The sequence below is a fragment of the Raphanus sativus genome, chromosome 9, assembly GCF_000801105.2.
Source record: "Raphanus sativus cultivar WK10039 chromosome 9, ASM80110v3, whole genome shotgun sequence".
Classification (NCBI taxonomy): Eukaryota; Viridiplantae; Streptophyta; class Magnoliopsida; order Brassicales; family Brassicaceae; genus Raphanus; species Raphanus sativus.
In genome coordinates this window covers 7,539,652-7,551,751 of record NC_079519.1, presented here as the reverse complement: position 1 = coordinate 7,551,751, position 12,100 = coordinate 7,539,652, and the positions used below count along the sequence as shown (strand labels likewise).

At 31.5% G+C, this 12,100-nt stretch overlaps 2 protein-coding genes across 2 annotated transcripts; one reads left to right on the top strand and one right to left on the bottom strand.

Annotated features, from left to right (window-relative positions):
- Nucleotides 1-171: 171 nt before the first annotated feature.
- Nucleotides 172-3,232, bottom strand: LOC108831479 (uncharacterized). The gene is made up of 3 exons (XM_056993368.1): nucleotides 2,909-3,232; nucleotides 2,597-2,646; nucleotides 172-460 (listed from the first exon to the last, which is right to left on the bottom strand). The coding sequence occupies exons 1-3, from the start codon at nucleotides 3,023-3,025 to the stop codon at nucleotides 172-174; spliced, it is 456 nt and encodes a 151-aa protein (XP_056849348.1). The 5' UTR covers nucleotides 3,026-3,232.
- Nucleotides 3,233-8,057: 4,825 nt separating this feature from the next.
- On the top strand, nucleotides 8,058-11,396 carry LOC108831478 (pumilio homolog 12). The gene is made up of 7 exons (XM_018605021.2): nucleotides 8,058-8,228; nucleotides 8,832-9,893; nucleotides 9,973-10,135; nucleotides 10,472-10,635; nucleotides 10,719-10,977; nucleotides 11,048-11,164; nucleotides 11,249-11,396. Exons 1-6 carry the CDS (start codon nucleotides 8,203-8,205, stop codon nucleotides 11,153-11,155), a joined length of 1,782 nt encoding a protein of 593 aa, XP_018460523.2. The 5' UTR covers nucleotides 8,058-8,202; the 3' UTR covers nucleotides 11,156-11,164; nucleotides 11,249-11,396.
- The last annotated feature ends 704 nt before the right edge of the window (nucleotides 11,397-12,100 follow it).

The following is a 12,100-nucleotide window of genomic DNA, read 5'->3' as shown; positions in this document are numbered from 1 at the left end:
AATAAATATTAATCAATAATTTGAAAACTGAAGAAATTAAATGGAATAATTTATTTAGTTTTGTTAAATAATAATAATTAAGTGATTAATTAAGAAAGATATAAAATTACAATCCGTTAAACAAAATTACAATGCATAAAATATAAATAACCAGAAATAAAATACATCATACTAATTTTCAGAATTAGTATATTCAGACCACAAGTGTTCAATTAAATCATTACGAAGTTCAATATGCGCTTCTCGATTCTTAATTTTTCTATGTCGAGCTAAGAATTTTTGAAATCGAGCATCATCTTCACCCGTCATCTCAACTTCAGCAGCTGGGACTTCTGTTCGTTCTTCAATTGTTGCATCAACATCACGTTCATCCTCTATGATCATATTATGCATTATGATACAAGTTGTCATTATATCATGTAACACTTTCTTACTCCAAAAACGTGCTGGTCCAGCCACAATTGCAAATTGTGACTGTAATATTCCAAATGCATGTTCCACATCTTTTCTACAAGCTTCTTGCTTTTTGGCAAATAATTATTTTTTGGGGCCACGTGGATCGTGAATTGTTTGAATAAAAGTGGACCATTTTGGATATATACCATCAGCTAAATAATAACCCGTATTATAACTTTTTCCATTAATAACATAATTAGCGGGTGGAACAGTTCCTTCAGCTAAATTAGCAAAAATATGAGATGCCTCTAACACATTAATATCATTGTTAGATCCTAGTAGACCAAAATATGCATGTCAAATCCAAAGATCATAATCAGCTACAACGTCCAGAATAATAGTAGGAGATCCACTACGACCAGCATATTGTCCTTCCCAAACTGTTGGGCAGTTTTTTTCATTTCCAATGCATACAATCTAAACTACCCAATATACCTGAAAATCCTCGGAGTTCTCCAATCTGAAGTAGTCGTTCAACATCATTAGCGTCAGATGATCGAAGGTAACGAATTCCAAACACCTCGATAACAGCACGACAGAATCGCTTCATACTTCATACTTTCTATAGTACTCATCGGTGGAATCCACCGGCAACCCATATGCCAGCATCCGAAATACAGCAGTTATTTTTTGCAAACCAGAAAACCCAAGTCTACCAACACCATCTCTTCGCTGGACAAAGTAATTGTCATGTTTTTGTATAAAATCATGCATATGCATAAACAAAAGACGGCTCATCCGAAATCTTCTTCGGAACATCGTCTCCGAGAACAAAGGATTATCTGAAATATAATCATGGAAGAGATTGTGAGAAAATATTTCTCGGTCACAGTTGATAACTACATGACCCGGAATAGATTCACCGTGGGAACCCTCCGAGTTAGATAGGTTATGAGTGATGAGAAAATTGTTGTTAGCAGTAATTTGAGCTACTACTTGCTTTTCTATATCCTCGTAGTAATCATCATCTGAAGAAGAAGATGAAGAAGAAGGTGGTATATAAGATGAACTTCCAAAATTGAAATTTATTTTTTTGTAAGAATTAATAGAAGATGATGGTGGTATTCATCTTATTTTCCATATATGGTACCCTCTTTATAGTGTAAGTAATTCAATCTTACCCGTTCAATTTTTTCGACCAAGATCTAACCGTTATATTGATCATTCTCATCATCTTTATCTCAGTGACCACTATCTAAGAAAATACAAATTGATCTTACCTGTTAAATTTTGTCGACCAGGATCTAACCGTTGCATTGATCAGTCTCATCTTCTTTATCCTAATGACCACTATCTAGAAAAATACAAATTGATTTTGCCGTTGAATTTTGTTTACCAAAATCTAACTGTTACATTGATCAGTCTCATCCTCTTTATCAATGACCACTATCTAAGAAAAATACAAATTGATCTTACCCATTGAATTTTTTCGACCAAGATCCAACCATTGCTTTGATTAGTCGCATCATATTTATGTCCCTTACCACTATCTAAGAAAAAAACAAATTGATCTTACCATTTGAATTTTGTTGACCAAGATCTAGCCGTTGCATTCACAAGTCTCATCATCTTTACATCAATTATAATTATCTCATAAAAATACCAAAATATCTCTGAATTTTTGTGGCCAAGATGTAACAATTACTTTTGCCTTCACTTATCTATAAAATGTATACTTCTCGTTGAATGATCACATCATCTTGTATTTATTTTCTTACCATTAATATTCCTTTTAAAATGGTCTCAATTCGCTCTCAATCATATTCTATTGAAGAAGATAAACACTTATGTCATGTGTATTCTTGATGTTTCTCAAAATCCAATCATAGGAATAAACCAATCAGGCGATCAGTTTTGGACAAGAGTTCAAACTGAATATGAAAAATCTGAGATTTCTCTTACCCAACCAAGACCGAGAAGATCTTTTCAAACCCGAATGACGACAATTCTTTTTGCAGTCTCCAAGCTGAGAGGATGTGTTAACCAGATTGAAAATAAAAATCCCAGCGGTGCTTCCGAACAAGACATTGTAAGTGTGTATAAATAGATATTGTTTGTATTTGCTCCTACTTTATTATTTTTTTCAAATAACCACAGCAACAGAGCCATTGCATTCTCAGAAGAAAGTCGTAGTGCCAAATCGTCTTCATCAATCCAAGATGAGTCATCGCCATCCCTTGGTATGAATTCCTTCAATATAAATTTAAATAGTGAAAATCCGGTGGTAATTTATCAAAGAGACCAATGGGTGTGAAAAAAGCAAAGAAAAAACAACACTCTGATGAACAATTTAAACAAATGATGGAGCAAAATGATAAGCTTCTAAAAGCTATGGTTAAAGGTACTTCTGAAAGAAACGAAATTAAAAGACAGAAAGTAGAGTTACAAAGAAAGAAACATGAGCGTAAAATGTTACTCCCGGATTTGAGTTCTATAGTTGATCCAGCAAGACGTGCGTATATTGAAAATGAAAGAGCGATGATTCTAAGTAGAGGAGCACCAACAACCCAATATGAAGAACACGGAGAAGGTTCTCAAAGCCAGTATCATAGATCCCAATATCAAGCATATCAAGCTAAAGGGGATCAAGCTCAAGGAAGTCAAGTTCAAGGATAACAACTTTAAGATGAAGACCCAAAATCACCAAGTGAGCAACAAGATTTTTCCCAGTACTATAATTTGCTTAGCGGAAGCGGAAATGGATTTCCCAGAATTAATTAGATTATTATTAAAATTTATATTTTGTGTGTTTTATGTGTATTTTTTTAATTATGTAATTTTTGTGTGTTTGATTTTAATTGGTAATTTTATGTGTGTTTAATTTTAATTATGTAATTTATGTGTTTTTAATTTTAATTATGTAATTTTATGTGTGTTTAGTTTTAATTATGTAATTATATGTTTTCATTAATTTATTATTTTAGTTGATGGTATTTATTTGTATTTTTAATTAATTTGCTTATTAATATATGTTAAAAGTATAATTAACTGATATATATTCATTTAAATATATTATTTTAAGGTAAAAGTAAGAATAAAAATTATTTTAAGTTTTGGTGTTTTGTGAACAGTGTTATACCAAATATGGTGTAACACTGTTCACAAAACACCAAAAAACAATTTATGCCGTTGGGTTTGCCGTTCGGTTGGAGAGTGAAGCATGTCATATTTGACGTTTTGGCGTTCGATTGGAGTTGCTCTAACTAACTAAAAACACCCTTTCTCTCCTACTTTCTCTTCTTGTCTCTCTCCATTCTCTTTCCCAAAATCTAATTAACTTTTTTTTTTTGGTTATTAAGCAAAAAAACCCTTAAGTTTTTGGAGATGAAATAGAAAGTGACCTTCCTAGAAATATCCAACATTTGGGAAAGTTGACAAAATAATCTTCAGCTTTCGAAAATAACCTAAAAAAATCTTCAACTCACAAATAAATCATTTTAACCTTCATCTTCTAGTCAAACACGAATAAATTTCATATTTTTCGTTGACCAAACTTTTTCAGTTTCGTCAAAAATCAATCGTTTGATGCCGTTAGTTTATTTAACGGTTGCCTTCAACCTTTTAATAAAGTGAAAATGACTTAGTCAACACAAACATGAGATTTTTTTGTTCGAGTTTAAAGTTGAAGATTAAAATTGCTCACTTAAAAATATCTTAATTAAAAATTGTTGTTTTCCTTCTTTTTTACAACAAAAGTTATAGTCTTTAATATCGATTAACAAAAAAGTTCAAAGAAGCTTAAATATAATATTTTAAAATGAATTAAAAGCTAAAATATTGTTTAGCAAAAAACTTAAGTTAAATAAAATTATAATGTAAATTCAGATATAACATAAAATAATTAAGTGTTTAGGCTCAAAACAATTTTAAGAATAAACATAAACACATTGTTGTTAGAAATATGATCACATTCAATAGAAGATCAAACAAGTGAAAATGGATGAACCTAAGTGCGTGAAAGGAATTTCCGGTGTCTGCTGTATATAAACCGCTATCGTAGCCAGCCGGAGATCCTTTTCATGCACTCGCCTTCATCCTTTATCATTTGCTTCATCTTTAATCGAATATCAATGATCATACTTTTAACAACATGTTTAGTGTTGTACTGTTAACTTTTTCTTAAAATTTGAACCTAAGTATTCAATGATTTTGTTTTATATCTGAATTTATGTTATAATTGTATTTTAAATCAATTTCTTTTGTTAAACAATTTTTAGTTATTAATTAAAATTTTAAAATATTATATCTAAGCTTATTTGAACACTTTTATTAAGTTAGTCATTCTAATAAATATGAAAATATAATTTTATTGTAAAAAAAAGAAAAACAACAATTTTATAGTTAAGATATTTTTAAATAAGCAATTTTAATCCTCAAATTTTATGTTGGAGCAAAAAAATCTCATATTTGTGTTGACCAAGCTATTTTGACCTCATTAAAAGTGAACTATTAACCGTTGATTTTTGACAAGATTGAAATGGCTTGGTCAATAAAAGTATGAGATTTATTCGTGTTTGACTAGAAATTGAAGGTTAAAATGGTTTGTTTGTGAGTTAGAGTTTTATTGGCTTATTTTCTAAAGTTGAAGGTTATTTTATTAGATTTCCCGTTCTTTAATTGAGTAAAGTATTTATCAGAGGGGAGAAATTCTAAACAATTGCATTTTCAAAATCAATCATACTTTAAAAATTGGAGAGTGGTTGTCACACCATGATTCCCATCTTCGTAAGCTTTATATATTATTTTGATGTTTTCACACAGATTAAAAAATGATCAAAATGTATCTATGTTTTTATTAGTTATATCTATTTTACTAATATATTTAAAATAAATAAAATTATTTATAAAATTAATGTTGTTTACAATTAATATTAAACTGAAAATAAAATATTATTTGCATTCAACTTTTAAAAAAATATTCAGATGATAATTGTTTTCGTAGTTTCTAGATTTTGGTTTCTGGTTTTTAGTTTTTAGATTTTAGTTTTTGATTTTTGGTTTTTGTTTTCTGTTTTTTGTTATAAATTTTAGTTTTTACAGAAACATGATTGGTGATTTTAGATTTTAGATTCTGGATTTTAGATTTTTATTTATAAAATATTGCATTCTTTTGTGTGTGGAAAAGAATCTAGCATTTTGTTGAGAAAAAGTATATCGCAATTTGTATAGTAACATTCAAGAATGAAGGAGAAGAAAATCATATACATGAAACTGTGTTATTAGATTTTTCTTGTTTATGTTTCATTTATCCATATCTTTTCTTTGAAGTCGAATTGATATTTGTTTCTATTATCTCACGATGTTAAAAAAAATCGAAAAAGAGACGAAATCATGTGACCGTGGTAAAAAGAAATTGTTAATGTCTAAAATCAAACACCAATCTCTCAATGAAAACAAATATAACGAGAATTAAAATCTGATTGGCTAGACAAACATATAGGTTTTGGTCGTTTATCCAGATTGAAACAAGTGATCTTTGATATGAGAACTGAATAGAACATTTTAGCTTGTACAGATCATGTGGCAATGGAGAAGATGTTCAATCGTAATAAATTGATAGACTGTGAGCTATGCAAATTAGGGTTTCAGACTTCTAGTGATGCTTGTCACTGTTCGCTATTATTTGTTTGTTTTTGTCAAGAAAGTAATAGTTTTCAATTCTTTCTGACGGCTGAATGATTTGATAGATTTAAATTAATTATATTATCGTTTGAAAGAATATCTAATTATTACTTTCACAGTTTAAAGAGTCTGTTAAGCTCGTTTTACTTATGATATTGTTATTTGAAAATTATCTTATTGTACGGTATATTCCTAAGTTATTTTCTCAAGCAATTAACAAAACAAAAGGGTTTATCAAAACTTCAATGTGTCTGAAGTCTGAACTTTCGAATTCATCTAAAATTATATCTATATTTTATTGTTTACTCAAAAGGGTGAAACACCGCAAGTAAAGACGTTCCAAGTTGATGATGAAATTAAGGTAAAAGGCAACAGGTTATGAGTCTTTTCCTAAAACCTCTTTCGAAGTTCTAATTTGTTAGTGCTCAACATTTCGTTTGGATTGTTTGTGGCCTATTGGCCATACAACGCAGAACACGGGATAGATCAATATCTAATGGACATCGAATTTAGGATAATAATTAGCAGGTTTTTATCTAGTTTCAACTTTCAACTCATTTTATGAAATAGTTAAAGTGGTTTTAAAAATAATATATATGAATGTTATAGAAAGTTTAAATTATAAGCAACACATACAGTTATAAATAGCATACTATATATATTTAATAAAAAAATATGTGTTGTCATTTTTACCAAAAAAAGAAATGTGTTGTTATATTCCTCATCATTTTTAGACGGAATTGTATATTTTATTTAAGTGTCAAACCCAAAAATGATATGATGCATGTTGTTGAAAATGAAACAAGAGAAAAAACACAAGTTGTCAAGTATCTCAATTTCACATTGCTTTATAAAAATACGAACTATCATATCTGTTAGCCATTTTATATTGTTTTGTAAATTTTATCTAAGTTCCAAACCTAAAACTGTTATAGTACATGTTGTTGACAAAAAAAACCATCAATTGTCACGTATTTTGATTTTTAATACTTCGTTGAAATCGTGACAAAAAAAAAATACTTCGTTGAAAATATAACTTGCCCACATCTCTCAATTTGTTCAGTTGTTAATCCCAAAATTATCTTATTGCATGTAACATTTCACGAACTGTGAGATAAATATGGAGAGATCACTCCAGCAATAATGGAACACAATTCACAGTGAGAATTTTATTTTTATCAAACTATGCGTAACATTCACATTTAAATATTTCTGCAAAAAATAAACATTCTTAAGATTCATTTTATATACCTTGTAAAGATTAACTTTTTATGCTAGAAACATAATTAAATATGTGTACAAGAGTCTTCGTAGAAATATACGTTATAAAACGTGTATATGATGTGTATATACCTACGTGTATGTATTACATACAGAGACAGAGAGAAGAAGAAGAAGGAACAGAGAGCCATTAAATAAAAGGAAAGAAAAAAGGGACAGAAACGTATCCAAAAGAAGTAAGAGAGAGACTTATGAGTTGTGACCCAAAAGACCTTTCCATTTTCATGCATCCTTTTTCTTATTACTTCCTTCCTTCTCCTCATCTTCCCTCATTATTTTCTTCCCATTTAGTTTAAATATTTATTATACCCACTTACCTTAAATACCCACTTCTCCATATATATTCAGCTAATTAACTTAAACAATGTAGTTCAATTCTCCTATTTTCATAAGTACACAAAATAAAAAAATTCGAATTTTTATCTTCTAATTTTGCTTTTATAGACAAAAATGTTTCATTTTTTTTTTATATAACATAAAAATGTTTCAATCCTTTGTTTTACTTTAAACTCTCTCTATTTGTCTCTTTTTTTGGTGTAATATTTGTCCTTCTTCTTCACGCCGCCTACCAATATAAACACTCTCTCTGTCTCTAACCATTCTCTCTCTCTCTCGCACTCTCTTTGCATTTTCCTCTCAATTTTCCTAGAAACTTCTTTTTTCATTTTCTTCTGATTTCATCTCTTACAGTAGTCTCTCTTCTTCTTTATTTTTCCTCTTTCGGAAAAATGTTTTCTTTTTCTTTTTATGTTTTTTAATTTATCTTTTGTTTCCGTTTCTCTCTTTGCGTGTGTGAGATTTTTTCCTCCTTCACCTCCTTTTGCCGATTGGTGATTTTCTTATATGTTCTTTTCTTCAAAACCTCACTGGTAAACACTTTCTCTCTCACATTGTCATCACTGAGATTATTGTTCTACATGGAGATTTGATCGGAATATAAGATTTGATTTTTTTCTTCTGTGGATTGTGAGTTTTTTTTTACCCTTTCATGGTCCTCTTTGATCGTCCGTACATTATCTCAGTTTACTTTCTCAAAACTGGTCTCTTTTTTAAAGATTTTGTGTGGGATCGTACAGATTTTTTCCTTTATTTTATTTTTCTTTGTCCGTACAGAGTACAGTTTCTAGATTTATGATCAAATCTGATGATCATTTTGTGTTCATGTTAGGGACTTATGATTCCTGATAACTCTCTTTGATCTCACAAATTTCACTATTGAAAGAATTATATGTAAATCATTCTTTTTAAGTGATTCAGCTTCTAGTGAAACTGAAACTGAAACTATCTCTTTAAGACCAAAAAGTAATAGTCCGCTGATTAGTATTCAAATGTTTTTTTTTTTGTTTTTTGATCTGTTTCAGAACCCACCAATGATTTATTTTACAGTATTTTTTTAATAAGGTCTTGTTGAATAAGAAAAAAAGAGAACAACAACTTGTCACACTAAGATTTTATTTTGTCTGTTTCTTTAGTGTTTTGTTGCAGCTCTCTTTGCTCACTGAAAGGTTTGATTTATTTTCCATCCCATCGACCTTGAGAATGGACCATAGAAGAAACGAGCCAGAGTTCGATGAATTGGAGAAGCTTCTTCTAGAGATTCCCAAAGTTACTTCAGGACACGATTACAGCCGCTTCCCTGTATGTTTGAGCTCATCACCATTCCAAGAGCAAAACCTTCATCTCCCCGGTGGTGACTACGCATTTACATCTTCACTTGCTCAAGGGAACTTAAACTTTGGAATCTCAAATCAAACTCCGGATAACCCCAACCTTATGTTCATTCCTTCTTACACCTCACCTTGCGGATATGCAGACAAGTTTGATCCTCAACTGTTTAGTAAGCTGCAACATGTTGGTTGCTTTCCTAATATATCACCTCCTCAGCCGCAGCGTTACATGCCATCCTCTCTCTCTCACCATCAAGGTTTGGATCAGTCTCATATCAACTGGAGGAGTACTGTTGAAGAAGAGAGGCTTATTAATCCGCAAGAAGAGCAGTACATGCCGGTGAATCCTCATTACCTCTATCGCCAAGCTCAACAGTCTAACAGAAATTCGGATGGTCATGCAAGGAAGAGAATGTACTACCCGGAGAAGCTTCTAGTGAGATCACCGCTCGGTGCAAACACAGCTAAACTCATAAAGTACGGTGTTGGAGGAGAAGATGATTCACATAACAGAAGACTTTGTTTGCAGCTCGATGAAGATCTCTCAATGAGCCTCAACAATCTAACGTTGCAGCCTCCAAAATTTTTCTCTCTCGCAGAGGCAAGAGAGAAGATCTATTACATGGCCAAAGACCAGCACGGTTGCCGCTTCCTGCAGAGGAAGTTTGCCGAGGGAGATGAGAATGATATCGAAATGATCTTTAACGAGATCATTGACTATTTAAGTGAGCTTATGGTAGACCCCTTTGGGAACTATCTAGTTCAGAAGCTGCTTGAAGTATGCAACGATGATCAGAGGATGCAGATTGTTTGTTCCATAACTAGAAAACCAGGATTGCTTATCAAAATCGCTTGTGATATGCACGGGTACAAACCATTGAAGCTTTTTTTTTTCTCTTTTTGATATGATCTTTAGCTGACGTGATCTTTCTTACACTGTAAACAGGACTAGAGTTATTCAAAAGATCGTTGAAACGGTTAAGAGACAAGAAGAGATCTCAGTCATCGTCTCTGCTTTGAGGCATGGCATTGTGACTCTGATGAAGAATGTAAACGGTAATCACGTTGTTCAACGGTGCTTGCAGTATCTCTTACCTTACTGCAAGAAGGTAACGACTTGCTTCACTGTTTTTCTAACTAAGTGATCCTTATATATAACTATATATTAACAGAGACGGAGACAGGTAATGATCTATGGAGGCATGTGCCCCCGTCTGATTTTTGAGTTTCTTTAACTATTTATTACTAGTTTATGTAATGTTTTATAATTTTACAACTAAATATGATGAGAAGAACTGATGTGCCCCCATCTAAATATGGTGCTAGATCCGCCCCCGTATATATATATATATATATTATAATTTATTAATCTATTCCGGTTCAGTGTTGGGGTCGGGTTTAAAAACATTGAGTATGACTGTCTTCTTTTATTTTTGTCTCTTCAGATTCTCTTTGGAGCTGCGATTACTCATTGTGTTGAGCTTGCAACTGATAGACATGGATGTTGTGTGCTTCAAAAATGTATTGGCCATTTCGAGGGAGAACAAAAGGATCGCTTAGTCTTGGAAATAATCTCCAATTCTCTACTCCTCTCTCAAGACCCTTTTGGGTTTGGATCTTTCCTCTTTTTTGAGTTTTTATAACCATCGCTTGTAGATTATGGAGATAACATGCAAACTTTATTTTTGGCAGGAACTACGCTCTTCAATATGTATTTCAGCTACACCTTGAATGGGCTATCAACGAAATCCTCGAGCAACTAGAAGGGAACTACACCGAGTTATCTATGCAGAAATGTAGCAGCAATGTAGTTGAGAAATGTCTGACACTAGCTGATGACAAACATCAAGCTCGCATCATCAGGGAACTCGTAACGTATGGTCGTCTTGACCAAGTTATGCTGGATCCTTACGGAAACTATGTCATTCAAGCAGCTCTTAAGCAATCCAAGGTAACACAAAAACAAAATCGCAACTGTTAGTTGGTTTAGATTCGGTATCTAAAAGATGAGATTGGTGCAGGGGACTCTACATGGTCTACTGGTTGATGCCATTAAAATTTATACCTCATCTCTTCGTACCAATTCTTACGGTAAAAAAGTCCTCTCTGCACTTAACTCGAAGAAGTAAAATCAGCAGGTAAAAATATCCTAGAAACTGAAACTGTTTTTGTCTTGTTGACTTTACAATTAATTTGTTTCTTTTTCTTGACAATATTTGCAGATTTGTAGCAAATGTGTTGGCCTGTGTTGTTGGTAAAGTTACCTTGTAAATGTAATGTGTAATAAGAGTAGAATTCGCATGTTTTTGGTTTAGAAGATCCAAAGAAAACGGCTTAAATCTAATCTTACATTCATCTATGTTTTGAAAGATCATATTATTATGCAAACAAATGGAAAATCAACTATGAACAAATATAAACGGCCAAAGGACTTATTTTTGTATCCAAGAAATGACCACAAATATAAACAATCTGTTCATATATTCATTTTTGTTTTTGTGGGCTGTTTCTTGGGAGAGAAGTAAATGATTTCGAATACAAAAGAGTAAGATTCAAAAGATAGTCATGGGTTATAGATAGTCATGGGTTTTCACAGGTGTTGGTTATTCACAACTTTTGAATAAATTAATCAATAAGATAATATAGTACAACGATCGTGCCCAACAAGATGTATTTGATCGTGACAAGAATGTAATAAAGTGTTAAATACTGAAACCTCCCACTTTTTACGGGAGATGATGACTGAGTCAACCGTCAAAATCACTCTTTGGTTGAGGAGTCAAAGCTTTGGTTTATTTATCAGTTACATTCGATATTCAATCATATATGTCGTCAATTTATTCATTTAACTTCAAATTAGTATTTCATTTTTATTTTTAAATAAAGAAAGATTCAAATCAATATTTTTATTTTTATGATTGACTCTTTTTTGGACTTTTGTAAACAGAACAATATCTTTTCATAACCAAATTGGTACTTTTTAAAATAAAAAAATAGAAACTACTATAATTTAATAGTAGTTGGTTTGTGATGTTTTCATTTTTTTAATTTGAATTCAATTTGTCATCAAATGT